This window comes from Globicephala melas, chromosome 17 (assembly GCF_963455315.2).
Source record: "Globicephala melas chromosome 17, mGloMel1.2, whole genome shotgun sequence".
NCBI classification, from domain to species: Eukaryota; Metazoa; Chordata; class Mammalia; order Artiodactyla; family Delphinidae; genus Globicephala; species Globicephala melas.
In genome coordinates this window covers 45667433-45695207 of record NC_083330.1, presented here as the reverse complement: position 1 = coordinate 45695207, position 27775 = coordinate 45667433, and the positions used below count along the sequence as shown (strand labels likewise).

At 37.8% G+C, this 27775-nt stretch overlaps 1 protein-coding gene, 1 long non-coding RNA gene and 1 pseudogene across 6 annotated transcripts in view; 2 read left to right on the top strand and 1 right to left on the bottom strand.

Moving 5' to 3' along the window:
* UBR5 (ubiquitin protein ligase E3 component n-recognin 5) overlaps positions 1 to 27775 on the top strand; it is a 141842-nt gene that overhangs the window by 83669 nt on the left and 30398 nt on the right. For all 5 annotated transcript variants that reach the window (XM_030863040.2, XM_030863039.2, XM_030863036.2 and 2 more), the window contains exons 23-35: positions 2501 to 2652; positions 3091 to 3186; positions 3544 to 3667; positions 9367 to 9464; positions 10272 to 10420; positions 10906 to 10997; positions 19585 to 19731; positions 19829 to 19947; positions 20035 to 20161; positions 20248 to 20377; positions 21713 to 21873; positions 21994 to 22233; positions 27461 to 27584. In XM_030863040.2, the coding sequence (XP_030718900.1) occupies positions 2501 to 2652; positions 3091 to 3186; positions 3544 to 3667; positions 9367 to 9464; positions 10272 to 10420; positions 10906 to 10997; positions 19585 to 19731; positions 19829 to 19947; positions 20035 to 20161; positions 20248 to 20377; positions 21713 to 21873; positions 21994 to 22233; positions 27461 to 27584 (1759 nt within the window). The remainder of the gene's footprint in view (positions 1 to 2500; positions 2653 to 3090; positions 3187 to 3543; positions 3668 to 9366; positions 9465 to 10271; positions 10421 to 10905; positions 10998 to 19584; positions 19732 to 19828; positions 19948 to 20034; positions 20162 to 20247; positions 20378 to 21712; positions 21874 to 21993; positions 22234 to 27460; positions 27585 to 27775) is intronic.
* Positions 18929 to 27775, bottom strand: part of LOC132593780 (uncharacterized) — a 70398-nt gene continuing 61551 nt past the window's right edge. Inside the window, exons 2-3 of the long non-coding RNA XR_009559608.2 lie at positions 21768 to 21860; positions 18929 to 19293 (exon numbers count right to left, since the gene is read on the bottom strand). This is a non-coding gene — a long non-coding RNA (uncharacterized lncRNA). The remainder of the gene's footprint in view (positions 19294 to 21767; positions 21861 to 27775) is intronic.
* LOC132593798 (peptidyl-prolyl cis-trans isomerase D pseudogene) lies at positions 24345 to 24953 on the top strand (annotated as a pseudogene).

Here is a 27775-nt window from a genome sequence, read left to right as displayed (position 1 = left end):
ATTTGACTCAGAAGTTTTGTTATGTGACTCAATAGTGCCTGAGTACAAAGGGCAGATTTAGTGGAAAGCTTGATTGATGCATCTGATTGCAGGTGTATGTACTCTAGAGATTATTAATCTGGAAGACACATGACCTTCGCTTTTTTGTCACAGTGGTATGTTTGAACATGACTGGATTCTAAGGCTTCTGTAGCATGGATATAACGTGCTTACAAAGAGGAAATTACATCAACCTTGAATTCTTCCATATTGTCAGAAAATACGATGACTCCAGGCAAGCCTATACGAAGAAATGTCAAAACTCTGAATCTTAGCAGCCAAGGTGGTATCTCCTCAGTATTGTCCTCAGCCACTGAGGATACAGGTGAATCTTCATGAATTGTGTACAACATCTTGAAGAATAATTTTCTTTTTTTTTGTTTTTTTTGTTTTTTGTTGTGAAAGAATCTGTATGAGGAGCTGGGCATTGTACTTAAAAATGTTCCCAAGACCTAATGAAGAAAAGAGGTAGAGGACAATTTTTTTAAATGACAAGGAATGACCCCCTCATATAATATTGAATTGACTACATCACAACAACAAAGTTGGGAGTTTGCAAGTTCAAGATGAGACTATGGTCTCAATTTATCTTCATTTATTCTTAATGTGCTCTAGGCTAGAGGTTGGAGAATAGCCCATATATGTTTTGTTTGGCCTGTGCAATGTTAAAATTTTTTTTTCTTTAAAATTTGAATGCCTTTAGATGAGCATGTATGCCTCTAGTTTGCCATGACCCCCTACTTCTTACACCTGACTGCCCTTTCCTCAGTTTATTTTACTTTCCAGGCCCAGTAGGCATTGTGTTTGTGACCCTGGTGTAAGCATTCTTCTTGATAAGCCCAAAACATGCATTTATTTTCAGGTTATTTGCAGTGCCTCCCAATTACCGCTGATTTTTTTCTCTCTGTGTGTTTTGAGTAAGACACATTAGGATACCAAGTGTCTATGTTGAGCTTATTTAAAATTGTGTAGGAGCATCACAGTGTGAAGTCACCCGGGTGTGTGCTGTTACTGGTAAGGAGCCTGCCATGCTCTTTGGGTGATATCTTGGACAGGGAAGTGACCTTGACTGAAAGAATCATAATCACTGTTCCCTGCTCCCTTCCATATTATAAAAACTCTTGAACTCAAAGATTTCTAAATTGGGAGAGAGAAGACACCAGTACCATAAAAGAATTAACTATAGGTATTTTTTAATAGTGCGTACTATAATAGCTAGTATATTTTTTGAGACATTAAAATTTACTTTGTAGAATCTTCCAAAAAATGTTTCTCTTCCCCAAGGTACATCATCATACACAAGCCTTATAAAATAGATGGGTTCCTGAAAGTAGCTTCTAAATGCATTTTTAAAAAATTTTACTCATAAAACTGAAAATGTATTGCTATGGAAAAACACACTTACCCTCGGATTAAATAATAATTAGAGAGTCAAACATTAATACAGATATTTCTGAATTACTTATTTGCAGACATATAATGCTCACCTGGTAAGGTGTTAGGTTTTTCACATCAGAAATGTCATGTCTTTGGGATTAAATCTGCCTGGGAGAAAGCAGTCCCTTATGTGTTGCCTGGCCCTTAAAATTGAATTCTTACTCTTTATTCATTTAGAAGCTCTAAAATTGTGGCCAAGTGGAAGGATTTGCCTTATGTGCTCTCTCTTAATTGCTGCTAGTTTTTAATGTGTTAATTTTGTAGCCTTTGTAAGCTTTTATTCAGAGGTATAGATTTTTGTACAGGTAGTTTACTAGTTCCCCTAATGAGGTCTGTGTTTGTGATTATTTCTTTATCTTTTTAGCGATGTGCACACCTGTATAGCAGGAGAAAAAAAAATCACGCCCAGATATTAATCTAACAACACATTTTACAAGCTCCAGTTTCATTCATTAATTTCCTTGGGATGAAGTTGTACTGTTAAAAAAACTTTTTTGTATAAAAAATAAACCTAAATTGGTCTTTGTTTGAAAACTACTTACTGTGTGGATATTAGTTCCATTGCTTTTGAGAGCACAGAAAAGGGGTTTAGTGGGCTAACAGTATTGGTTTTGTGCTAATCAGTATGTTTTGCTAATGTCTACTATTGAACTTAATTCTTACTGATGATAAACAGGGGACAGAATTTTTTTTTGTTTTAATGTTCAGCTGTTCATTTATCTTAACTGTATGAAAGATTATTTCCTAATCTTAACTTCACTGCAACTTTTGTTCCCGGTGCTTAAGTTTCTGTGGGAGCTTAATATAGTGGTTTTAGTGCTGAACTGGGTACTAGGATCCCCCAGTTCCATTTCTATCCCTTGCTGACTTATTCTGTGATTCCAGAATTGGCATTTGTACTTCACTTTCCTGCCTGGAGTATTTGCCTGTAGAACAAACTTTCATCTCAGATGAGAAGTTCTGTGCACCTTATCCTTACACTTAGACGTGGTAGTGAGCTCTGATTTTGTCCATGTTCTTCTAGTTTGAGATTACGGGAAATGATGAGACGTTCATTGAGAGCGGCTGGTTTGGGTAGACATGAAGCTGGAGCTTCATCCAGTGACCACCAAGATCCAGTTTCACCCCCCATAGCTCCCCCTAGTTGGGTTCCTGACCCTCCTGCAATGGATCCTGGTAAGATCTGTTATTTTATTCAGTGTTTAACAAAAAGACAGGGTCGTGAAAGAAAAGAAATAAACATTTCAGTGGGATATTTAGAAATCTGAAATTGTTAAAATTAGCATAATGAGTATTATAACTAGCTTACATAGATTTGGTTTAAGATGTTTGTAACTTAAAAATAAAAATTCTAGAAAGTCTTGTTAGATATCCCTCTTCTGCTGAAATACATATTTCTATACTGGTAAGAAGCTAGCTAATAATATATCAAGATAAGTCAATAGTTTGCCTAGTGGATTCCTTCTATTATAGTTTGGAAAAGAAGCATCCACTTAAGCCTCTGTCCGATTTCACCTTTGGCTTGCAGAGAAAAGCCTTAAGGCCAGTTAAAAGAACATGTTAGGGATATGTTGCCTATAATGATGTACATCCTGCTGTTCTGTTTACTGAAAGATGGTGACATTGATTTTATCCTGGCCCCTGCTGTGGGATCTCTTACCACAGCAGCGACTGGCACCGGTCAAGGACCAAGCACCTCCACCATTCCAGGTGAGAATCTCTACTATTTTATCTACCTAGGCATTTGGAAGATAAAACTAAACACTTTGTATATAGGTTTCTACAGTTCTACACTTTATCTCAAGGAGACTTCTTGGCTTGAAAAATATCTAATTCTGTGACTTATCTTCTGTATATCAGTGAAGTTGTGGTGTGCATGTGCATATATTTCATCAGTTGAGATTTATAAAATGTGTTAATGTGCTTAAATTCTCTGTAATGAAGTTATTAATTTGTTACCAATACTCAAATATTTTTCTTGTGATAGATACTCGGTATATTATTCTAGAACAGTCTTTCACTCTGTTTTGAACACTTTTGTTACCAAGTGGATCTGCTTAATTACAGGTCCTTCCACAGAGCCATCTGTAGTAGAATCCAAGGATCGAAAGGCCAACGCTCATTTTATATTAAAATTGTTATGTGACAGTGTTGTCCTACAGCCCTATCTACGAGAACTTCTCTCTGCCAAGTAAGAAGTTTAATATACTTTTGATATGAAGATTTAGCTTTACTCCTTTTACTGTTAAGTTGATCTTGCAACATATGGAACAACAATTATTTTAATTGAATTTAAAATTTATCGGAATCTAGCATTGTATTTTCCATGTTACTAAGTAAGCTCTCTTTAGTGAAAGAGGCCTTCTCGATATACACTAAATGAATAGTTTGATTTTATGTTAGCTTGATGAGGGTGTATATTTATATGTTAAAAAGATCACAGTATAGTTGCTCTCAAATGTTGAATCCATAAATTAGTTATATCACTGTCACCTGGAGAACTTTAAAAATTATACACATTCTTCCCCAAGCTCTACACTAGAAGTATAACTCAGCAGGTCTGAAATGGGGCCTGGAATCTGTATTGTGAAAATCCAAGGGTGATTCTTATGGTTTCTTTGGAAATCTTGGCTTATGGAATCATCATGAGATCATACAGAGCTTTTGATAAGTATTCTGTTGTAAGTGCTCATTAACCGTTAATAGGTTACATCTCTACCTGCAACTTGATTGTTTATCTTCCTTTACAAACTCATAATGATGAGTGTTTTTATAATAGTTATTAATCTGTGCCAAGCTCTACTTGCATTAACTCTTATTCTAGATATAACTGTCTGGAGTAGATAATGTTATCCCCACTTTACATTTGCAGCAGTGGGCTTAGAGGTTAATTAACTTGCCCAGGCTCACAAAACTAGTGAGTGGCATAGCTGGAATTCCAGCCCTGGTATGTGTCTTTATTACAGAACTGGGACTCCCAGCCTTGACCCTTATGTCACCTTCCCTATTTAGTACAAGAAGGTGTTATGAGTTTTTTTATCTTTGAGGGCGAGGGAGTTTTCATGTTTAAGTCTTACTGCCCTTTGGATGAAAATGACCAAATTTATGAAATTATGATTTAATGAAGGCTGCCCCACACTAGTAAAATAAGTCATTGGATTATAAACAGAGTTATTATGACAGAAGCATCTTAATAATTTATTAGTGGTTTGAGGCATAGATAAAAATGGTTTATATATGGATACATACAGTATATCTTTCTGTTTTTATTTTCTCAATTGTCATTTTTTTGCATTTATGGTGTTTTTAATCATATTATCTTTGTATAATTTCCTCGTGGTGGTGCCTAAAAAGTTATTTTATGTTCTTATTCCCTTTCTCTTTGTTGTTAATTCATTTTATATTTCTACAGTTCATTTCTGTTTCACTAGTGCTTTATTTTAGTACCCTCACAGTGGTTGACTTTTTCCTCCTTTATCTAAAAAACATATAAAATATCTGGAAAACACCCAATATGCCACTGTATTCATAAGCTGATGTTACTAGGAGAGGCAGTGTTCTTTTTTTTGTTTTGTTTTTTGCTCTATGCGGGCCTCTCACTGTTACGGCCTCTCCCGTTGCGGTTGGGAGCGCAGGCTCAGCGGCCATGGCTCACGGGCCCAGCCACTCCACGGCATGTGGGATCTTCCCGGACCGGGGCACAAACCCGTGTCCCCTGCATCGCAGGCGGACTCTCAACCACTGCGCCACCAGGGAAGCCCAGAGGCAGTGTTCTTTTGCCTGACTTTTAGGTGATAAGTATAGAGATGATCAAACTGGCCCTTTTTGCTTTTTTATACTACAGATACAGGAGAATTTCCTAGAGTTGCTAACACAGTTTCCTAAGTGATGTATCTGGGAATTATTTACCATGGAGATGACTCAGTAAGAAAAGGGTTTTTTCTTCTTTTTTTATTGAAGTATAATTGACTTATTATGTTAGTTTCAGGTGTACAACATACTGATTTGATAATTTTTTACATTACAAAATGACCACCACGATAAGTGTAGTGACCATCTGACACCATACAGAGTTACTACAGTGTTATTGATTATATTCCCTATGCTGTCCTCATGACTTATTTTATAACTGGAAGTTTGTACCTCACCTATTTCACTCATTCTCCTAACCCCCTGCCCTCTGGCAACCAGTAGTTTGTTCTCTGCATCTATGAGTCTGTTTCTGCAAGAGGCTTCCCTTTTCTCCACATCCTCGCCAACACTTGTTATTTGTTGTCTTTTTTGATAATAGCCATTCTGACAGATGTGAGGTAGTATCTTACTGTGGTTTTGATTTGCATTTCCCTGATGACTAGTGATGTTGAACTTATTCACGTGTGTGTTGGCCGTCTGTCGTATGTCTTATTTGGAAAAATGTCTGTTCAGGTCTCCGGCCCAGTTTTTAATCAGATTGGGTTTGTTTGATGTTGAATTGTATGAGTTCTTTGTATATTTTGGATATCAGTCCCTTATTGGTTATATCATGGGCAAATATCTTCTCCTGTTCAGTAGGTGGGCTTTTCATTTTGTTGGTGGTTTCCTCAGAAACTTTTTAGTTTGATGTAGTCCTGTTTGTTTGATTTTGCTTTTGTTTTCCTTGCCTGAAGAGGCAGATCCAAAAAAATAAAACTAAGACCAGTGTTGAAGAGCATACTGCCTGTGTTTTCTTGTAGGAGTTTTATGGGTTCAGGTCGTACATTTAAGTCTCTAATCCACTTCAAATTTATTTTTTTATATGGTGTGAGAAAGTAGTCCAGTTTGATGCTTTTGCAGTTAGCTGTCCAATTTTGTCAACACTATTTATTGAAGAGACTGTCTTTTTCCCCATTATATATTCTTGCCTCCTTTGTCATGGGTTAATTAACTTGCCCAGGCTCACAAAACTAGTGAGTGGCATAGCTGGAATTCCAGCCCTGGTATGTGTCTTTATTACAGAACGGGGACTCCCAGCCTTGACCCTTATGTCACCTTCCCTATTTAGTACAAGGTGTTTTGAGTTTTTTATTTTTGCAAGGCCCTCTCTTCTGTTCCATTGATCTCTGTGTCTTTTTTTATGCTAGTACCATACTATTTGATTAATACAGGTTTGTAGTACTGTTTGAAATCAGGGAACATGATGCCTCCAGCTTTGGGTTTTTTTCCCTCAAGATTGCTGTGGCTGTTTTGGGGTCTTTCATGGTTCCATATAAATTTGATGATTATTTGTTCTAGTTCTTAGAAAAATGTCCTGTGTATTTTGATAGGGATTGCATTAAATCTGTAGATTGCTTTAAGTAGTTTGGTCATTTCAGTAATACTGATTCTTCCAATCCATGAGCAAGGTTTATTTTTCCATTTCTGGTCATCTTCAATTTCTTTCATCAATGTCTTATAGTATTCCACATATTCCAAGTACAGGTCTTCTACCTCCTTGATTAGATGTATTCCTAGGTAGTTTGTTATTTTTGATGCAATTGTAAATGGGATTGTTTTCTTAATTTCTCTTTCTGATAGTTTGTTTTTAGTGTATACAAATGCAGTAGATTTCTGCATATTAATTTTGTTTCCTGCAACTTTACTCAATTCATTTATTTGTTCTAATTGCTTTTGGGTGGAATCTTTAGGGTTTTCTATATGTAGTATATGTCATCTACAAACAGTGATAATTTTACTTCCATCTTTCCAATTTGGATGCCTTTTTGTTCTTTTTCTTATCTAATTGCTGTGGCTAGGCCTTAAAATACTTTGTTGAATGAAAGTGGTGAGAGTGGGCATCCTTTTCTTGTTCCTGATCTTAGAGGAAATGCTTTCAACTTTTCACCTTTTATTATGTTAACTGTGGGCCTGCCAATATGTGGCACTTATTATGTTGAGGTATGTTCCCTCTGTACCCACTTTCTGGAGAGTTTCTATCATAAGTGGATGTTGAATTCTGTCAGAATCCTTCTCTGCTTCTACTGTGGTGATGATACAATTTTATTTTTCAGTTTGTTAATGTGTATCATGTTGATTGATTTGTGGATATTGAACCGTACTTGCATCCTGAGATAAATCCCCTGCTTCATCATTGTATATCATCCTTTCCATTATTGCTGAATTTGGTTTGCTGATATTTTGTTGAGGATTTTTGCATCTCTGTTCATCAGTGATATTGGCCTGTGATTGATTAATTAATTAAAATGTTTTGTGATGTCTTGGGTTTTGGTATCAAGGCGATGCTGGCCTTGTAGGATGAGTGTGGAAGCACTTCTTCCTCTTAATTTTTTGGGGAATGGTTTGAGAAGGATAGGTGTTAACCGCTTAAATGTTTGGTAGAATTCATCTCTGAAGCTGTCTGGTCATGGACCTTTGTTTGTTGGGAGTTTTTAAATTACCGATTCAATTTTATTACTGGTAATCATTCTGCTCATATTTTCTATTTCTTTCTGATTCAGTCTTGGGAGATTGTATGTTTCTAGGAGTTTATCCATTTCTTCTAAGTTGTCCATTTTATTGGTGTGTAATCGTTCATAGTAAATCTCTTATGATCCTTTGTATTTGTTTGATCTTGATTGTAACTTCTCTTTCAATTCTGATTTTATTTATTTGAGCTTTTTTCTTGGTTGAATCTGGCTAAAGGGATACATAAGTGTGTTTTGGAGTAAACAGAAGGGAGAAGTATGTTTATTCTACAGTAAGCAGCTTCATGAAAATGAAGTTTGAGTAGAACCATGAGAAATAGGGAGAAGAGGGAACAACAACATGGAGAAGTATGAATATTATGAGGAACAGTAATTCATCCAATTCAGAGTGGAGGATTAGAAAGAAGAGAACAACAGCCAGTGGATCTGAAAAAAATAGGTTAAAATCACTACTTTGGTCTCTGTTCTTCGGGCTTGAATCCTCTCAATAATGGCCTTTGTTAGATTGTAATAGTATCAAAGTGGGATTATAAGAATAGTAATGAGATGGTGGTATAAAAGAGATGAAAATAGGCAAGAGTAGAAACCAGAGTCAAGGCTATGTTTATATGTCTGTCATAGCCTTTAATATGTGTGTTGTAATAAACTGAACTATTGAGTTGTTGAAAATGGAAAAGAAAGATGAGATGCAGAAGTTTAAAAATTGCTTTAGAAGGAATACTTTGTGAAGAACCAAAATTTTTGTCTGAAGTTACTTGGGACAGTGATACTGTTGGGTGACATAGATAAGTCAGGTAGAGAGCAGGTTTGCGGAGAAAGATGATTTGAGTTTTAGACACATTGAATGTAAGATACCACTGGGAAATCCCAAGTAGGCTTATCAAGTAAACAAGTGTAGGTGTTGGAACCGTATTATTGTGAGAGAAGTGGTGGTTGCTATGGCAGAAGAGAGAGAGAGGCACAAACGGCTGAGGACTGACTTCTGGGAAATGTGAGGGGTCTAGGAGGAAATAGAAATTCAGTGAAGAATGTTTAAATACATTTTAAAGAGGAAACTCGTAATAATAATAGCTAACACTTAACTGAATACTTGTTTTTTGCTAGGCACTGTGCTGAAACCTTTTAAGTAATAATTCATATAATCCTCCTCACAATAGCTTGAGATAGAGCCTGTTACTATGCTCACGTCTAGAAAGTGTTAGTTTACTCCAGAGCCCTTGCTGGTCTATTCTTTAGTGTCACTAAAGCCAAGAAAGTAGACCATGGTTTAGAGAGACAGAGGTTCCACAAAGTGGCTTTAAGTGAGGTAATATGAGGCCAGAAAATACTACTGATGGTTTTCTTTGAATGGTGAGACATTATTTACTAAGACAAAACTGTTTTTTTGTTTGATCATGAACATATGTTAACTTTCATAATCAGGAAGGACAGTAATTGATAATATTTTTATATACAATTTTTCTCATTTTAGGGATGCAAGAGGTATGACCCCATTTATGTCAGCTGTAAGTGGCCGAGCTTATCCTGCTGCAATTACCATTTTAGAAACAGCCCAGAAAATTGCAAAAGGTAATTTATTTCAAGTTCTAAAAGGGTTGCTTATTTTTTAATTTGAATAGATTCTCTTCTATAATTATTCAAACCTAATTTCTGTATATGGAAATGATACTGATTAGAAACTGTCAAGATAATTCTTTTGCTTATGTGTATGAAATTCATATGCTTATACTTTTTTCAAGCATATTGTACCTTCTAACTTTCCATCAAAAAGCAGCTGGTATAAATTTCCTTCAATTAAAAAAAAATTCCATAATGGATTGTGTAATGATTAATCTTTTGAAAGAAAAGATGGATTACTCTTAGAACCTGTCCACGTGTTAATTCGTGTTAGTGATAAAATTTTATGGAAAGAACAGGCCAGAAGTCTTACTGTTCTTTCTGACTTGGATTTACTGCCTAACAGAAAGCATTAAGGAATATCAGTTCCTGCCAGCCAGCCTTTAAAAGATTTAGTAGTTATCTTTTAAAAAATACTGGCTATGAATAAATTATGTGATTGTCTATAATTTGTTAAGTAGAGCTAGAACTTGAATCTTAACTGCATGAAGTAGAGCTAATGACTCAGAAGGCTGATGTTTGATGTATTTGTATTGTCCTCATATGTGGTTATGATATAATTATGCTTTGCTTTACTTTGCACCAGAATTGACTAGCTTTCCTTGCATTGTTGACTTTGTATGTCAATTTATTTTATTAATATATAGTAGTTTCTTATTTATACTATGTAAATGTTAGAGCTTTTCCATTTGAGGAAAGGAGTAGATGGCTGTAAGTCTTTTCTTGATGTATGAACTATTATGTTTTTAATCTTTTTAGCTGAAGTGTCCTCAAGTGAAAAAGAGGAAGATGTATTTATGGGCATGGTTTGCCCATCAGGTACCAACCCTGATGACTCTCCTTTATATGTCTTATGTTGTAATGATACCTGCAGTTTTACATGGACTGGAGCAGAGCACATTAACCAGGTAAGTTATTTTATATTTCCCTATATTTATGCTATCTAGGTTTTCTTTTCTTCCCTTTGACCATCACTAGAGTTAGCTTTGGAATTGCAAGTCTGGTATTTCCTTTTACTCCTGAGTTATAAAATTCTCCAAAGAAAATTAATTTGTATTTAATTCCTAAATAAATGAGGCAAAGGAGTTGACTGTTAACACCAGTTACAGGCTGTCATAAAAATTAGAAATCTTCGCTGGGTAGTATAATCTGATTCACAGCTCTTGATTTAGATTTTATAACTGTTATGCCTTTTTTTGGATGATACAGATTATTTTTGCCCTTCTGGTAATATTTGATTCCCATTTGTGTACCCATCTGTGACTGTTTCCCAGAGCACATTAATTTTGCTCTGCTGTTGTTGTGATTGAATTGTTTTAGAAAATACCAGAAATAATTATTGTGATGAGACATACATATCATTTTTCTAAAAAGTATATCCTTTTCATTTTAGGATATTTTTGAGTGTCGTACCTGTGGCTTGCTGGAGTCCCTCTGTTGTTGTACAGAATGTGCAAGGGTTTGTCATAAAGGTCATGATTGCAAGTGAGTGTGACTTTAGTTTTCTTTAATATTGTAAACTACTTAGATTCATATTCCCATATTAAAATAATCTGTACTGAGTCATGCTTTGTTTCATTATTCAGAAAGCATGAGGTTCTGTCAGGTTGCCCACGTTAAGCCACTGTGTGTATTAAAACGTAGTTTTTGATTTAAAGAGTACTTTGCAATGTTTGTTTGCTAGTTCTACTCTTTACATAAAACTAGCCTAATGTGCAAGAAATATGTGATCGTACATTGTGACTAGAATCAGTCTTTTAAGAAACATATATACAGAATGTTTCTGTCTGTGTTCTCCAGCCAAAGTCTCAGGCCCCCCTGTAGTAGGGTGTATTAGCAGGAAACCTCTGAAGGCATTAAGGGAATCATGGTTTGGCATGTGCCTTGTTTTTTTTTTGGTTTTTTTTTTTTGCGGTACGCGGGCCTCTCCCGTCGCGGAGCACAGGCTCCGGACGCGCAGGCTCAGCAGCCATGGCTCACGGGCTTAGCCGCTCCGCGGCATGTAGGATCTTCCCGGACTGGGGCACGAACCCGTGTCCCCTGCATTGGCAGGCGGACTCTCAACCACTGTGCCACCAGGGAAGCCCGTGCCTTGTTTACTTCTTAAACTAAATGTAATAACCTTCATCCAGCAATAGAGTTGCTATGGTTAGTTTCTTAGTTTTCACAGACCTAAGAAGCAATAACATTATCCCAGCACTAACATTTGCAGTGCCTCAGAGTCCCAGTAGGGACATCAGCTATAGCTGTGCCACAGGTGTGGATGTAAAAATAGTTTAAATAGAGAATTGCTTTGTAAAAATCATCTATTGTGCTTTATTTATTTTCTTTTTAACATCTTTATTGGAGTATAATTGCTTTACAATGGTGTGTTAGTTTCTGCTTTATAACGAAGTGAATCACCTATACATATACATATATCCCCATATCTCCTCCCTCTTGAGTCTCCCTCCCACCCTCCCTATCCCACCCCTCTAGGTGGTCACAGAGCACTGAGCTGATCTCACTGTGCTATGCAGCTGATTCCCACTAGGTATCTACTTTACATTTGGTAGTGTATATGTGTCCGTGCCACTCTCTCACTTCGTCCCAGCTTACTCTTCCCCCTCCCTGTGTCCTCAAGTCCGTTCTGTACATCTGGGTCTTTATTCCTGTCCTGCCCCTAGGTTCTTCAGAACCTTTATTTTTTCTTTAGATTCCATATATATGTGTTAGCATACGGTATTTGTTTTTCTCTTTCTGCCTTACTTCACTCTGTATGACAGACTCTAGGTCCATCCACCTCACTACAAATAACTCAACTTCGTTTCTTTTTCTGGCTGAGTAGTATTCCATTGTATATATGTGCCACATCTTCTTTATCCATTCATCTGTTGATGGACACTTAGGTTGCTTCCATGTCTTGGCTATTGTAAATAGAGCAGCAGTGAACATTGTGGTACATGACTCGTTTTGAATTATGGTTTTCTCAGGGAATATGCCCAGTAGTGGGATTGCTGGGTCATATGGTAGTTCTATTTTTAGTTTTTTAAGGAAACTCCATACTGTTCTCCATAGTGGCTGAATCAGTTTACATTTCCACCAGCAGTGCAAGAGGGTTCCCTTTTCTCCACACCCTCTCCAGCATTTATTGTTTGAAGATTTTATGATGATGGCCATTCTGACTGGTGTGAGGTGATACCTCATTGTAGTTTTGATTTGCATTTCTCTGATGATTAGTGATGTTGAGCAACCTTTCATGTGTTTGTTGGCAATCTGTATATCTTCTTTGGAGAAATGTCTATTTAGGTCTTCTGCCCGTTTTTGGATTGGGTTGTTTGTTTTTTTGATATTGAGCTGCATGAGCTGCTTGTAAATTTTGGAGATTAATCCTTTATCAGTTGCTTCATTTGCAAATATTTTCTCGCATTCTGACGATTGTCTTTTCGTCTTGTTTATGGTTTCCTTTGCTGTGCAAAAGCTTTGAAGTTTCATTAGGTCCCATTTGTTTATTTTTATTTCCATTTCTCCAGGAGGTGGGTCAGAAAGGATCTTGCTGTGATTTATGTCATAGAGTGTTCTGCCTATGTTTTCCTCTAAGAGTTTGATAGTTTCTGGCCTTACATTTAGGTCTTTAATCCATTTTGAGTTTATTTTTGTGTATGGTGTTAGGGAGTGTTATAATTTCATTCTTTTACATTTAGCTATCCAGTTTTCCCAGCACCACCTATTGAAGAGGCTGTCTTTTCTCCATTGTATATTCTTGTCTCCTTTATCAAAAATAAGGTGACCATATGTGCATGGGTTTATCTCTGGGCTTTCTATCCTGTTCCATTGATCTATATTTCTGTTTTTGTGCCGGTACCATACTCTCTTGATTACTGTAGCTTTGTAGTATAGTCTGAAGTCTGGGAGCCTGATTCCTCCAGCTCCATTTTTCTTTCTCAAGATTGCATTGGCTATATATGGGGTCTTTTGTGTTTCCATACAGATTGTGAAATTTTCGTTCTAGTTCTGTGAAAAATGCCATTGGTAGTTTGATAGGGATTGCATTGAATCTGCAGATTGCTTTGGGTAGTATAGCCATTTTCACAGTGTTGATTCTTCCAATCCAAGAACATGGTATATCTCTCCATCTGTTTGTATTACCTTTAATTTTTTTCATCAGTGTCTTAGTAGTTTTCTGCATACAGGTCTTTTGTCTCCTTAGGTAGCTTTATTCCTAGGTATTTTATTCTTTCTGTTGCAGTGGTAAATGGGAGTGTTTCCTTAATTTCTCTTTCAGATTTTTCATCATTAGTGTATAGGAATGCAAGAGATTTCTGTGAATTAATTTTGTATCCTGCTACTTTACCAGATACATTGATTAGCTCTAGTAGTTTTCTGGTAGCACCTTTAGGATTCTCTATGTATAGTATCATGTCATCTGCAGTGAGAGTTTTACTTTTTCTTTTCCGATTTGGATTCCTTTATTTCTTTTTCTTTGATTGCTGTGGCTAAAACTTCCAGAACTATGTTGAATAATAGTGGTGAGAGTGGACAACCTTGTCTTGTTCATGATCTTAGAGGATACTGTTTCAGTTTTTCACCATTGAGAGCAATGTTGGCTGTAGGTTTGTCATATATGGCCTTTATTATGTTGAGGTAAGTTCCCTCTATGCCTACTTAGTGGGTGGGTTTTATCATAAATGAGTGTTGAATTTTGTCAAAAGCTTTTTCTGCATCTGTTGAGATTATCATATGGTTTTTATTCTTCAATTTTTAATATGTTTTGTCACATTGATTGGCTTGCATATAATGAAGAATCCTTGCATTTGTGGGATAAACCCCACTTGATCATGGTATATAATCCTTTTAGTGGATTCTGTTTGCTAGTATTTTGTTGAGGATTTTTGCATCTATGTTCATCAGTGATACTGGCCTGTAGTTTTCTTTCTTTGTGACATCTTTGTCTGGTTTTGGTATCAGGGTGATGGTGGCCTCATAGAATGAGTTGGGGAGTATTCCTCCCTCTGCTGTATCTTGGAAGATTTTGAGAAGGATTGGTGTTAGCTCTTCTCTAAATGTTTGGTAGAATTCGCCTGTGAAGCCATCTGGTACTGGACTTTTGTTTGTTGGAAGATTTTAAATCACAGTCTCAATTTCAGTGCTTGTGATTGGTCTGTTTATATTTTCTATTTCTTCCTGGTTCAGTCTTGGAAGTTTATGCTTTTCTAAGAATAAGAATATGTCCTTTTCTTCAAGGTTGTCCATTTTATTGGCATATAGTTGCTTGTAGTCATCTCTCATGATCCTTTGTATTGCTGCAGTGTCAGTTTTTACTTCTCATTTTTCTTTTCTAATTCTATTGATTTGAGTCTTCTCCCGTTTTTTTGTGATGAGTCTGGCTAACGGTTTATCAATTTTATCTTCTCTAAGGACCAGCTTTTAGTTTTATTGATCTTTGCTATTGTTTCCTTGATTTCTTTTTCATTTATTTCTGATCTGATCTTTATGATTTCTTTCCTTCTGCTAAATTTGGGTTTTTTTTTTTTGTTGTTGTTCTTTCTCTAATTGCTTTAGGTGTAAGGTTAGGTTGTTTATTTGAGATGTTTCTTGAGGTAGGATTGTATTGCTATAAACGTCCCTCTCAGAACTGCTTTTGCTGCATCCCATAGGTTTTGGGTCATTGTGTTTTCATTGTCAGTTTTTTCTAGGTATTTTTTGATTTCCTCTTTGATTTCTTCAGTGATCTCTTGGTTAGTAGTGTATTGTTTAGCCTCCATGTGTTTTTATTTTTTACAGATTTTTTTCCTGTAATTGATACCTAGTCTCATAGCGTTGTGGTTGGAAAAGATACTTGGTATGATTTCAATTTTCATAAATTTACCAAGGCATGATTTGTGACCCAAGATATGATCTGTCCTGGAGAATGTTCCATGAGCACTTGAGAAGAAAGTGTATTCTGTTGTTTTTGGATGGAATGTCCTATAAATATCAATTAAGTCCATCTTGTTTAATGTGCCATTTAAAGCTTGTGTTTCCTTATTTATTTTCATTTTGGATGATCTGTCCATTGGTGAAAGTGGGGTGTTAAAGTCCCCTACTAGGATTGTGTTACTGTCGATTTCCCCTTTTATGGCTGTTAGCATTTGCCTTATGTATTGAGGTGCTCCTATGTTGGGTGCATAAATATTTACAATTGTTATATCTTCTTCTTGGATTGAGCCCTTGATCATTATGTAGTGTCCTTGTCTCTTATAATAGTCTGTATTTTTTCAATTTTATTTTATTTTATTTTTTATTTTTTTAAATAAAAGCCTCTTTCTTTCTTTATTTTTGGCTGTGTTGGGTCTTCGTTTCTGTGCAAGGGCTTTCCCTAGTTGTGGCGAGCGGGGGCCACTCTTCATCGCGGTGCGTGGGCCTCTCACTGTCGAGGCCTCTCTTGTTGCGGAGCACAAGCTCCAGACGTGCAGGCTCAGTAGTTGTGGCTCAGGGGGCTAGTTGCTCCGTGGCATGTGGGATCTTCCCAGACCAGGGCTCGAACCCATGTCGCCTGGATTGGCAGGCAGATTCTCAACCACTGCGCCACCAGGGAAGCCCAATAGTTTGTATTTTAAAGTCAGTTTTGTCTGATATGAGAATTGCTACTCCAGTTTTCTTTTGATTTCCATTTGCATGGAATATCTTTTTCCATCCCCTCACTTTCAGTCTGTATGTGTCACTAGGTCTGAAGTGGGTCTCTCATAGACATATACGGGTCTTGTTTTTGTATCCATTCATGCAGTCTATGTCTTTTCATTGGAGCATTTAATCCATTTACATTTAAGGTAGTTATCAATATATCTGTTTCTATTACCATTTTCTTAATTGTTTTGGGTTTGTTATTGTAGGTCTTTTCCTTCTCTTGTGTTTCCTTCCTAGAGAAGTTCCTTTAGCATTTGTTGTAAAGCTGGTTTGGTGGTGCTGACTTCTCTTAGCTTTTGCTTGTCTGTAAAGGTTTTAAATTTCTCCATCAAATCTGAATGAGATCCTTGCTGGGTAGAGTAATCTTGGTTGTAGGTTTTTCCCTTTCATCACTTAAACTATGTCCTGCCACTCCCTTCTGGCTTGCAGAGTTTCTGCTGAAAGATCAGCTGTTAACCTTACGGGATTTACCTTGTATGTTATTTGTTGCTTTTCCCTTGCTGCTTTTAACATTGTTTCCTTGTATTTAATTTTTGATGGCTTGATTAATATTTGTCTTGGCGTGTTTCTCCTTGGATTTTTCATGTATGGGACTCTGCGCTTCCTGGACTTGATTGACTATTTCCTTTCCCATATTAGGGAGGTTTTTAACTGTAATCTCTTCAAATACTTTCTCAGTCCCTTTCTTTTCTTTTCTTCTTCTGGGACCCCTATAATTCGAATGTTGTTGTGTTTAATGTCCCAGGGGTCTCTGAGACTGTCCTCAAATCTTTTCATTCTTTTTTCTTTATTCTGCTCTGCAGTAGTTATTTCCACTATTTTATCTTCCAGGTCACTTATCTGTTCTTCTACCTCAGTTATTCTGCTATTGATTACTTCTAGAGAATTTTTAATTTCATATTTTGTGTTGTTCATCATTGTTTGTTTGCTCTTAAGGTCTTCTAGGTTCTTGTTAAATGTTTCTTGTATTTTCTCCATTCTATTTCCAAGATTTCAGATCATCTTTACTATCATTATTTTGAATTCTTTTTCAGGTAGACTGCCTGTTTCCTCTTCATTTGTTTGGTCTGGTGGGTTTTTACCTTGCTCCTTCATCTGCTGTGTGTTTCTCTGTCTTCTCATTTTGCTTAACTTAATGTGTTTGGGGTCTCCTTTTCACAGGCTGCAGTTTCGTAGTTCCCATTGTTTTTGTTGTCGGCCCCCAGGGGCTAAGGTTGGTTCCGTGGGTTGTGTAGGCTTCCTGGTCAAGGACACTGGTGCCTGTGTTCTGGAAGATGAGGCTGCATGTTATCTTTCTGGTGGGCAGGACCACGTCTGGTGGTGTGTTTTAGGGTGTCTGTGACCTTATTATGATTTTAGGCAGCGTCTCTGCTAATGGGTGGGGTTGTGTTCCTGTCTTGCTAGTTGTTTGGCATAGGGTGTCAAGCACTGTGGCTTGCTGGTCGTTGGGTGGAGCTGGGTCTCAGTGTTGAGATGGCGTTCTGTGGGAGAGCTTTTGCTGTTTGATATTACGTGGAACTGGGAGGTCTCTGGTGGAACTCGGCTCTCCCACCTCAGAGGCACAGGCCTGATACCCGGCTGGAGCACAAAGACCCTATCAGCCCCATGGCTCAGAAGAAAAGGGAGAAAAAAAAAAGAAAAAAATAAAGTTATTAATTTAAAAAATTATTAAAAAGAAAAAAATTTAAAAGTAATTGAAAGAAAGAAGAGAGCAACCAAACCAAAAACCAAATCCACCAACGATAACAAGTGCTAAAAACTATACCAAAAAAAACCCAAAAACGGACAGAACCCTAGGACAAATGGTAAAAGCAAAGCTATACAGACAAAATCAAACAAAGGTGCATACACATATACACTCACAAAAGGAGAAAAAGGGAAAAATATATATATATCGTTGCTCCCAAAGTCCACCGCCTCAATTTGGGATGATTCGTTTTCTATTCAGGTATTCCAGAAATGCAGGGTGCATCAAGTTGACTGTGGAGATTTAATCTGCTGCTCCTGAGGCTGCTGGGAGAGATTTCCCTTTCTCTACTTTTTTTCGTGCAGCTCCTGGGGTTCAGCTTTGGATTTGGCTCTGCCTCTGCCTGTAGGTCGCCTGAGGGCATCTGTTCCCCACCCAGATAGGACGGGGTAAAAGGAGCAGCTGATTAGGGGGCTCTGGCTCACTCAGTCTGGGGGGAGGGAAGGGTACGGAATGCTGGGCAAGCCTGTGGCGGCAGAGGCCAGGGTGACGTTGTAACAGCCTGAGGTGTGCCGTGTGTTCTCCCAGGGAAGTTGTCCCTGGATCACGGGACCCTGGCAGTGGCGAGTTGCACAGGTTCCCGGGAGGGGAGGTGTGGAGAGTGACCTGTGCTCGCACACAGGCTCCTTGGTGGCGGCAGCAGCAGCCTTAGTGTCCCATGCTCTTCTCTGGGGTCTGCGGTGATAGCCGCGGTTCGTGCCCTTCTCTGAAGCTTGTTTAGGCGGTGCTCTGAATCCCCTCTCCTCTCGCACCACGAAACAATGGTCTCTTGCCTCTTAGGCAGTTCCAGCCTTTTTCCCGGACTCCCTCCCGGCTAGCTGTGTCGCACTAGCCCCCTTCAGGCTGTGGTCACGCTGCCAACCCCAGTCCTCTCCCTGGGATCTGACCTCTGAAGCCTGAACCTCAGCTCCCAGCCCCCGCCCGCCCCGGCGGCTTAGCACACAAGCCTCTCAGGCTGGTGAGTGCTGGTCGGCACCAATCCTCTGTGAGGGAATCCCCTTTGCCCTCCACACCCCTGTTGATGCGCTCTCCTCCATGGCTTTGAAGCTTTCCCCCTCCGCCACCCCCCACCCCCGTCTCTGCCCGTTAATTCCTAGTGTGTGGAAACCTTTCCTCCTTCACAGCTCCCTCCCACTGGTGCCGGTCCCGTCCCTATCCTTTTGTCTCTGTTTTTCCTTTTCTCTTTTGCCCTACCCAGGTACGTGGGGGGTTTCTTGCCTTTTGGGAGGTCTGAGGTCTTCTGCCAGCGTTCAGTAGGTGTTCTGTAGGCTTTGTTCCACATGTAGATGTATTTCTGACGTATTTGTGGGGAGGAAGGTGATCTCCACGTCATACTCCTCCGCCATCTTGAATTTTGGCTAATAAGTTTGTCTTCCTTGTTTTAAATATCTGAAAGTGAGAATCACCTTACTTACTGAATGCTTACTAGGTGTACTCACTGTGCTAGATGCTACAGTGGTGTTTGACAAGACAGTTAAGATACCTCTTCTCATATGTTGCTTTACAGACTTTACACCACTAAAGTAATCCTATTTGTTGCGTGAACAGTTACACTTTGCATTTAAAAGTTAACAAGGGTTCTGTTGAGTTTTAATGAGTTACGCCTCTGTAATTTCAATATAGACCTTTGTATTTTAAAAAAAATTTCTGTTTTTGTACTTGTGTATGAATTCTTTCTAGACTCAAACGGACATCACCAACAGCCTATTGTGATTGCTGGGAGAAGTGTAAATGTAAAACTCTGATTGCTGGACAGAAATCTGCTCGGCTCGATCTACTTTATCGCCTGCTCACTGCTACTAATTTGGTCACTCTGCCAAATAGCAGGCAAGTAGTGGGATTTTTAGGACATAAATTGAGTTGTAAAAGCACAGCATAGGTAAGTAGCCTCTCCTCCTCCGCATAACAATGTGCTGTTTTGCAGGGGAGAGCACCTCTTACTCTTTTTAGTGCAGACAGTTGCGAGGCAGACAGTAGAGCACTGCCAGTACAGACCTCCTCGAATCAGGGAGGATCGTAACCGAAAAACAGCCAATCCTGAAGGTGAGTTAATTTGACAGTTATGACATATAGGAAAAGCGGTATGTTTATTTCTGCCTTACCCACTATTTCTTTTCTTTTTCTTTTTAGATTCAGATATGCCTGATCATGATTTAGAACCCCCCAGATTTGCCCAGCTTGCCTTGGAGCGTGTTCTACAGGACTGGAATGCTTTGAAATCTATGATTATGTTTGGGTCACAGGAGAATAAAGACCCGTATGTATTCATTAACATTTTTTTAGAGTTATTTATTTCTCATGTTAGTGTAGGCGATTACAGTGCATTCTTTCTTTCCCCTCAAGTCTCAGTGCCAGCAGCAGGATAGGCCATCTTTTGCCAGAAGAGCAAGTATACCTCAATCAGCAAAGTGGCACAATTCGGTTGGACTGTTTCACTCACTGCCTTATAGTCAAGTGTACAGCAGATATTTTGGTAAGTCCTTTGAATAATTATTTACAAGCACATGAAAAGGATGTTTTTTTACGTAGTTTCCCATAATTTTACTAATCAAGCTCCCAAGTACCAGTAAGCTCTAATTAAATAGTGCATTAAGGGGAATGGAATTTTGGGGGTGATTTAAATTTCTCATTTTAGATCAATCAATGAAAGCTCCTTCTTTCATTCTAAATAAAAATCCTAGAGTGTATTAAAAATACAACGGTATAGGGCTTCCCTGGTGGCGCAGTGGTTGAGAGTCCGCCTGCCGATGCAGGGGACACGGGTTCGTGCCCTGGTCCGGGAAGATCCCACATGCCGCGGAGCGGCTGGGCCCGTGAGCCATGGCCGCTGAGCCTGCGCGCCTGGAGCCTGTGCTCCGCAACGGGAGAGGCCACAACAGTGAGAGGCCCTAGTACCGCAAAAAAAAAAAAAAAAAAAAACCAGTATAAAAATGTATGAAGCAGTGTTCAAGATTAATAGTAACTCAGTGTGAATTTTTTTTAAATATCTTTTTGCTGTGAAATTAGAAAAGAATATAAACTATAAAACCCAGTGCTGATGAGACTTGGACACTGATGAGGTGGCATTGCATTTGGTACTCCTTTGGAAAACAACTTGTCAGTGTCAAGAACCATAAAACTAACATTGCCCTCAGAAGTTTTCATAAAGAAATAATCTACAATATGGGAAAGAAAAAGATTGTGTCACAGCATAATACAAAATTGAAAAACAAATACTTTTATGGATCCGATAATAGAGGACTATTGACTCAAGTCAACCACTTACTGAAATGTAATGCAGTGATTTAAAAATAAAGGTTATTTTAAGTAACATTTAAAAAACAACAGGGAAAACAATGTGGAATTGGGTGTTCTCTGTAATTAATAACTTTATGATACACCATGTGTAGAAATGCGACTAGAAAGTAATAATGGTTAAGTGAGAGGGATGGGATTATGAATATATTAATATAAATATTTGAGTCTACTCTGATGTTTTGGTAAGTACCCTGTACTGAGTGAAATATATTCTTTCTCTGATTTGATATATTAGGTTTTGTTCTGCTAAATAGTAATTGATATTCATAGGAGTTTGAGACTAAAAAACAAGAAATCAGACATTTGAGAACCACTGTAGGTCAAGCGTAGTGGTGGTGGGTATGTGGCATAAATTAATCACTGACATTGTAATTGTTTTGGTTAAATATATTTTGATGTTTTTATTATGAAATGTTAATAGCGAAAAAGTGTTAGAACTTTTTCCTTTATGAATGTCTAAACATCTTAGGAGATGTCTCAACATTAATAGAGTGGATTACTATTTTTAAAGCTTTTAGATACTCTACTAGGTACACTAGTGAAAGAACTCCAAAACAAATACACACCGGGACGTAGAGAAGAAGCTATTGCTGTAACAATGAGGTTTTTGCGATCAGTTGCAAGAGTTTTCGTCATCCTTAGTGTGGAAATGGCTTCATCTAAAAAGAAAAAGTAAGACATTCTTTTTTATTTTGGCTTCTATATAATTTTGCTCACATTTTTTTGTGATAGTGATAAAATTTTGTATATGAAAGGATTCAGAAGATTCCTGTATTTCCCTTTTTGCTCTAGCAACTTTATTCCACAACCAATTGGAAAATGTAAGCGTGTATTCCAAGCACTGTTACCTTACGCAGTAGAAGAATTGTGCAATGTAGCAGAGTCACTGATTGTTCCTGTCAGAATGGGTATTGCTCGTCCAACTGCACCTTTTACGCTGGCAAGTACCAGCATAGATGCCATGCAAGGCAGCGAGGAATTATTTTCAGTGGAACCACTGCCACCAAGACCATCATCTGATCAGTCTAGCAGGTAAATTTCTGTCTGGTAACAGATTCTGATTAATTCTTTCTCTGGAAATGTCACAAATGTTACTAAAACTTTTGCATAAGCACTCAGGTCCTGTACAGGATCATTTGTGTAACCAATGGTAAAGATTTTACTTAGTTTGGAACATGTGAAAAGCACTTTAAAAACTACATGTGTCTACACATCTAAAGTAATAGATCTGTAGTTGTGGGGTTTTTGTTTGTTTGGAAAAGCACTATTTTTATTATGCCAGTAAAGTAATCTGGTAAGAAAGTTTACTTTAGACTTCTGTACTTCATTACTTTCTGGCTTTTCTTACCTTTAAATATAGCCTGCTATAAGGCCAAGTTGAAGAATGAAGAGCCTTGTTAACTTTCTCTGTGTCCAAAGCCTTGGGTTAGGGGGCAGCTTGTTATTATATAATGTAAATAAACAACCAGAATGGTGGCATTTAAAAATATTCTCTACAACCATATTATATAGGATAAGGCTAAAACAATTCAATAAAAATGTTTCTAGTTATAAGATTACTTATTCTTAAATCTCATTTTTCTGTTTGTTTGATAGTTTCCCTAACTAGGCTCTAAGTTTGCTGAGTCAGAATGTTTAGAAACTAAAATGTTCTGGTGTCTTTTATCACAGTGCTTCTCAAATTTTAATATGCATGCAAATCACTTGGGTATCTTATTAAAATGCAGAGGCTGATTCTGGAGGTCTGTGTGGGGCCTGAGATTCTGTATTTCTTAGGAACTTTCAGGTAGGACAGTGCCAATACTTCTGCTTTAGGGGCCACACTTCTGAGTTGCAAGGTTTTAGAGATCTTTTGCAAATATTTGTTTATTTTATTTGGTTTTCTCAAGTCTGATTTTGTTACTGTGTGCATGTGTTACTAGTGTTTTAATAAGGATCTTTTGGAGCTGAAGACCCTTATTCCTCTTTTCTGGAAAACAACTGTGTGTTAATAAAGCCCTTCTTTAGTATTTGGGCCATTTCCCAAGACTTGTTCTTTGGTTTTCATCTGTGTTGTTGTTGAGTGCTCTCTCTCATTATTCTCATTATTACTCCATATGCCAGTATGTATCCCAACTTTGCCTTTATTGTCTGGTCTCCTAGGACACCCTGGAATCTCAAGTCCAGGTTTGTCTATAAAAGTTCTCCAGTGGTAGCCTTGTCACTGATATACTTCCAGGATTTGCTGAAAACTGTAATAAATCGAGCTATATGTTTTCAGACTTGCCAAACCATATCTCATTATGCTAGCAGAACCTCTCTGTGTTCCGTGTGATGCTTCTGATCCTGATCCCCTGTGAGGAGCCCCCCAATTACTTATGTGGTATCACCTTGTGAATTCTTTGTACCCTTCCCTTGGTTTTGTTCTAGAACATAAAAATTTCTATCTGTTGAACAGATTTTGGGATCATCTCATCTATAAACAATGCCCATAGCCTGTTCCTACTGTTTTCAAGATTTTTTGTCAGCTTGCCCTGCTTCTTAGTCGTTTTATTAAAATACTGTGCACTCTTAAACTTTCCTCTTCATTCTTGGTTGGTTCTTTGGCCGATCTCTGATGTCTTCCCAGAAGGTCTCATGATAATCAAGAGATAATAGTGCTAATGTTTTCTATAACTGTTGATATAAGTCCTTCATTGTAATAAAGTACAATCACTCCTCATAAGGGTGTATTTTGACCAGTGTTCCAAGAATGTATTTAAAAAGTACACACTTGACCAGTCTTTGGGATTTCCCATATCTTGGATGGTAGATGGTGTATATCAGCAGTCCCCAACCTTTCTGGCACCAGGCACCGGTTTCGCGGAAGACAGTTTTTCTATGGACCGGTAGTGGGGGTTGGGGGGGATGGTTCAGGCGGTAATTCGTGCAGTGGGGAGCCCCAGATGAAGCTTTGCTTACTCCCTGCCCCCCTCCTGCTGTTCGGGCCCGGTTCCTAAAAGGCCGCGTGGACCAGGAGTGGTGCTCGGCCTGGGGGTTGGGGACTGCTGGTGTATATCACTCCATTGAGTGTAAAGTCTTGAGTTGAATAGCTTTGCTTTTTATGTTGCTTCCCTCCACCTCTTTAAAACTCTTCTGTCTTTATTAATTAATCTGTTTCTACTCTACCTGCCAAATGGTGTGTTATTGCAGAATGCGGAGAACTGAAGGGAGGGAGTGATTGGGGAATATTTCCAAAGGATGGATCTGGTGACAGTCATCCAGACTTCCCCGAGGATGCAGACATAGATTTAAAAGATTTAGATAAAATTTTACTAATAATGGAAGACTTAAAAAACATTGGAAATACTTTTTTCAAATTCCAGAACTGGGAGATGGCCATTAAAAAATACACAAAAGTTTTAAGGTATGTGGAAGGCTCGAAGGCTGCTACTGAGAACACAGGTAGAGCAAAGCTGCAGCCTGTCGCTTGAGCTGTGTGCTGAATATCGGCGCTTGCAAACTGAAGATGTCCGATTGGCTGGGAGCAGTTGACAGTTGTTTGGAGGCCCTTGAAATAGATCCAGCAAATACCGAAACACTGTACCGTAGAGCCCAAGGATGGAAAGAACTAAAAGAAATATGATCAAGCATTGGCTGATCTTAAGAAAGCTCAGGAGATAGCACCAGAGGATAAAGCTATCCAGGCAGAATTGCTGAAAGTCAAGCAAAAGATCAAGGCACAGAAAGATAAAGAGAAAGAGAAGGCAGCTTATGCAAAAATGTTTGCTTAATAAGGAATTCAGTTTTGCTTAAATATGCATTGATTGTATAAAGCAAATAAGACAATTTAAGGGTTTTGTCTATTATGTATGATCCCTAATGTGTTCTACCATTGTTTACAGTCTAGGAATATGGGTAGGGATTCACTCTTAATAGACCAGTGTTACAAAATATGGTGAAGTTGATTTTGTTTTAAATGGCTCTCTGCATTACTCACAAAGGATAATGGTGTCCAGTGTATTTTAAACTCCTAGACACATCTTGTTTTAATAAATAGATGAAAACTTTAAAAAAAAAAGAAAAAGAGAACCATGTCTCATAATAACAGCGGTTACTGAAATTTTAGTATGAACTTGAGGAACTTTCTTAAGCATCATATATGTATTTAATCTAAGTATTTAATCTAAAATCTGTTTTTAATTTTCCCAATAACTAATAGATACCCACTATCATCCTAATTTCAGAAGTGAGGAAACTGAGGCTCAGAGCAGTTAGATAATTTGTTCAACGTCACACAGCTATTAAAGTTTATAGATATTTGGAGGTAATTCTAGATAGATATTTTCCTTTTTCCTATATCCCTGTATATTAGATGGCAGAGTAGAGAGAGAAATTGCTGCTTTGTGCTTACTGATAGTGTTGATGCATTGGATTAACCAACACCGAAGCCCACCCTACTTCATAGCACAAATTGCAGTCCTAAACTCTCACAGGTGCCGTCTTGTAATCAGAAGTTCTCTGAAGAGACTTTTTCCTGTCCCCATCTAGCCATGGCTGATGTAGGTAAATCTCTTGAAACCTGTTGCTCTTTCTTGATTTATATTTGGCTTTATGTATGTGAGGGGGGGACAAAAGAGGGGATTTCTATGACATAACTTCTATTTTGCTTAGACCCCAGACCTTTACCTGTGAAATCTATGGCTCCTGAAACTCTAGCCTAAGAGACACCAGCCAGATACCTCTGGTGCAAATGGTGGCACCGTTATCACTAGGATAGTTGTGCTTTGTTTTTGTTTAAATATTTTATTTAGTATTTTTAGGTGTTCCGTAGCAAGAGGGATTTCTCTGCACAATCTGGCAAACTGCTGGAAATAGGAGTCCCCAAAACTTGAAAGTATTTTAACAACTTCTGTTAGACTGGATTTCAGGACTGTGGTGCTTCATTGTGGCAGGAAGTGGGGAAGAAATTAAATCATGGTGTGAAGAAAACTGAAGCTCATTTCTAAATGGGGAGTTATAGTATGTTCTGTGTATTGGCAGTAACCTACCTACTAAGTTCATAAATTCTTAAAGTAACTACTTTGAGAACACTATTGGTCTTGTGGATGTTTGTTCCAGGATGTTTTTTTAAAGAAGAAATACTCATTGACCGTGGCTTGACATAATGTTGACTTTTATTTTTTAATATTGAGAATGTTGAAATCCTAGTGCTTGGAAATATCCTTATCTATTTATATTTTCCCTTTTTCAAAAATATTAATATATTATATTAGTTTTGGGTATACAACACAGTGATTTGATATATTTATACTTTATAAAGTGATCACCGAATTAAGACCAGTTACCATGTGTTATCTCTAAAGATTTTCTTTTAGCCTCTTCAATCCACTGTCTCTGAATTACCAGTTACTTAAATTTCTAGTATTAAACAGCAGATTTCTGTTTATTTGAAAGCAGAGTGTCTAAGTTGACTTTTCACGTGTAACTGGTTTGATTCTCATTTCTCAGAGCCGCTGAGGTGAGGAAAGAACACTATCAGTGTAAACACTTAAGGTCCTTTCATCTCTTTTAGACTGTGTTTCTTAATCTGTAAATAAAGTATAATAGTTAGGTCACAGGGGTATTAAACAACAATCTTCTGATCTCTGACCTGCATTTTAAACTGCATTCTCTGGTTCTCCTCTTTTATAACGGAGGCATCTGTCCATACTTGGCTGTTTCCAAGTCACATTTTTAAGAAAGTGAAACTTTTGCCACCAGTCATCTTTTGTTATGATTCTATTTTAAAATCATACTTTTGAACTTATTTTTTTCCCAATACTCATCAGCAAGTCAGTGGTTAATAAGCTGATGCAAAGTAGGTCATGTCAGTCAAGTCTTTTAAAAAGAGTAGGTTACTTGTAATAAGCACACTTTCGTTAGTGGATGAATGCTGCTATCAGAGCCTTTGGAAGTTGAAAGGTTTAGCAGTGGAAAAGGAAAAATTTTCCCCGTAGAAATACTTCAGTGGGAAGGACTCATAAAAGTATGTGTGTTAACACAGATTTGAAATGACTTACTAAAAAGTAAAAACAATTCTGAGATTTATAAGTTAAATCTCTGGTAAAATGATTTCTTTGGGGTTCATATTATCTGATATACTATAGATTAATTATTGTCGGTTTCTAAGAAATTTTAGGTCAGATTTAAAACGGCATCCTAGCAAGTGAATCACATTGAGTAACACTGAGAAGCATAAATGTCTGAGCTGTATATCAGAGGTGTGGCAGCAGTATGCTCATAACCTGATTCCTTACAGCTCCAGTCAATCTCAGTCGTCCTACATCATCCGGAATCCACAGCAGAGGCGCATCAGCCAATCACAGCCTGTTCGGGGCAGAGATGAAGAACAGGACGATATTGTTTCGGCAGATGTGGAAGAGGTGGTTTTAATTGTTTTAATTGTGGTAGATGAGAGGCTTTTATTTGGGAGGGAAGGGGAAAGTAGTCACAAGTTTATTAATAGCTAATAAACTACTATTAGTAATAATAGCTTACATGTATATGCTTCCACCTTTTAGACTTTTGTTATATGTTCTCATTTGTGGTTATACATCTTAAAATATGTTAGTAA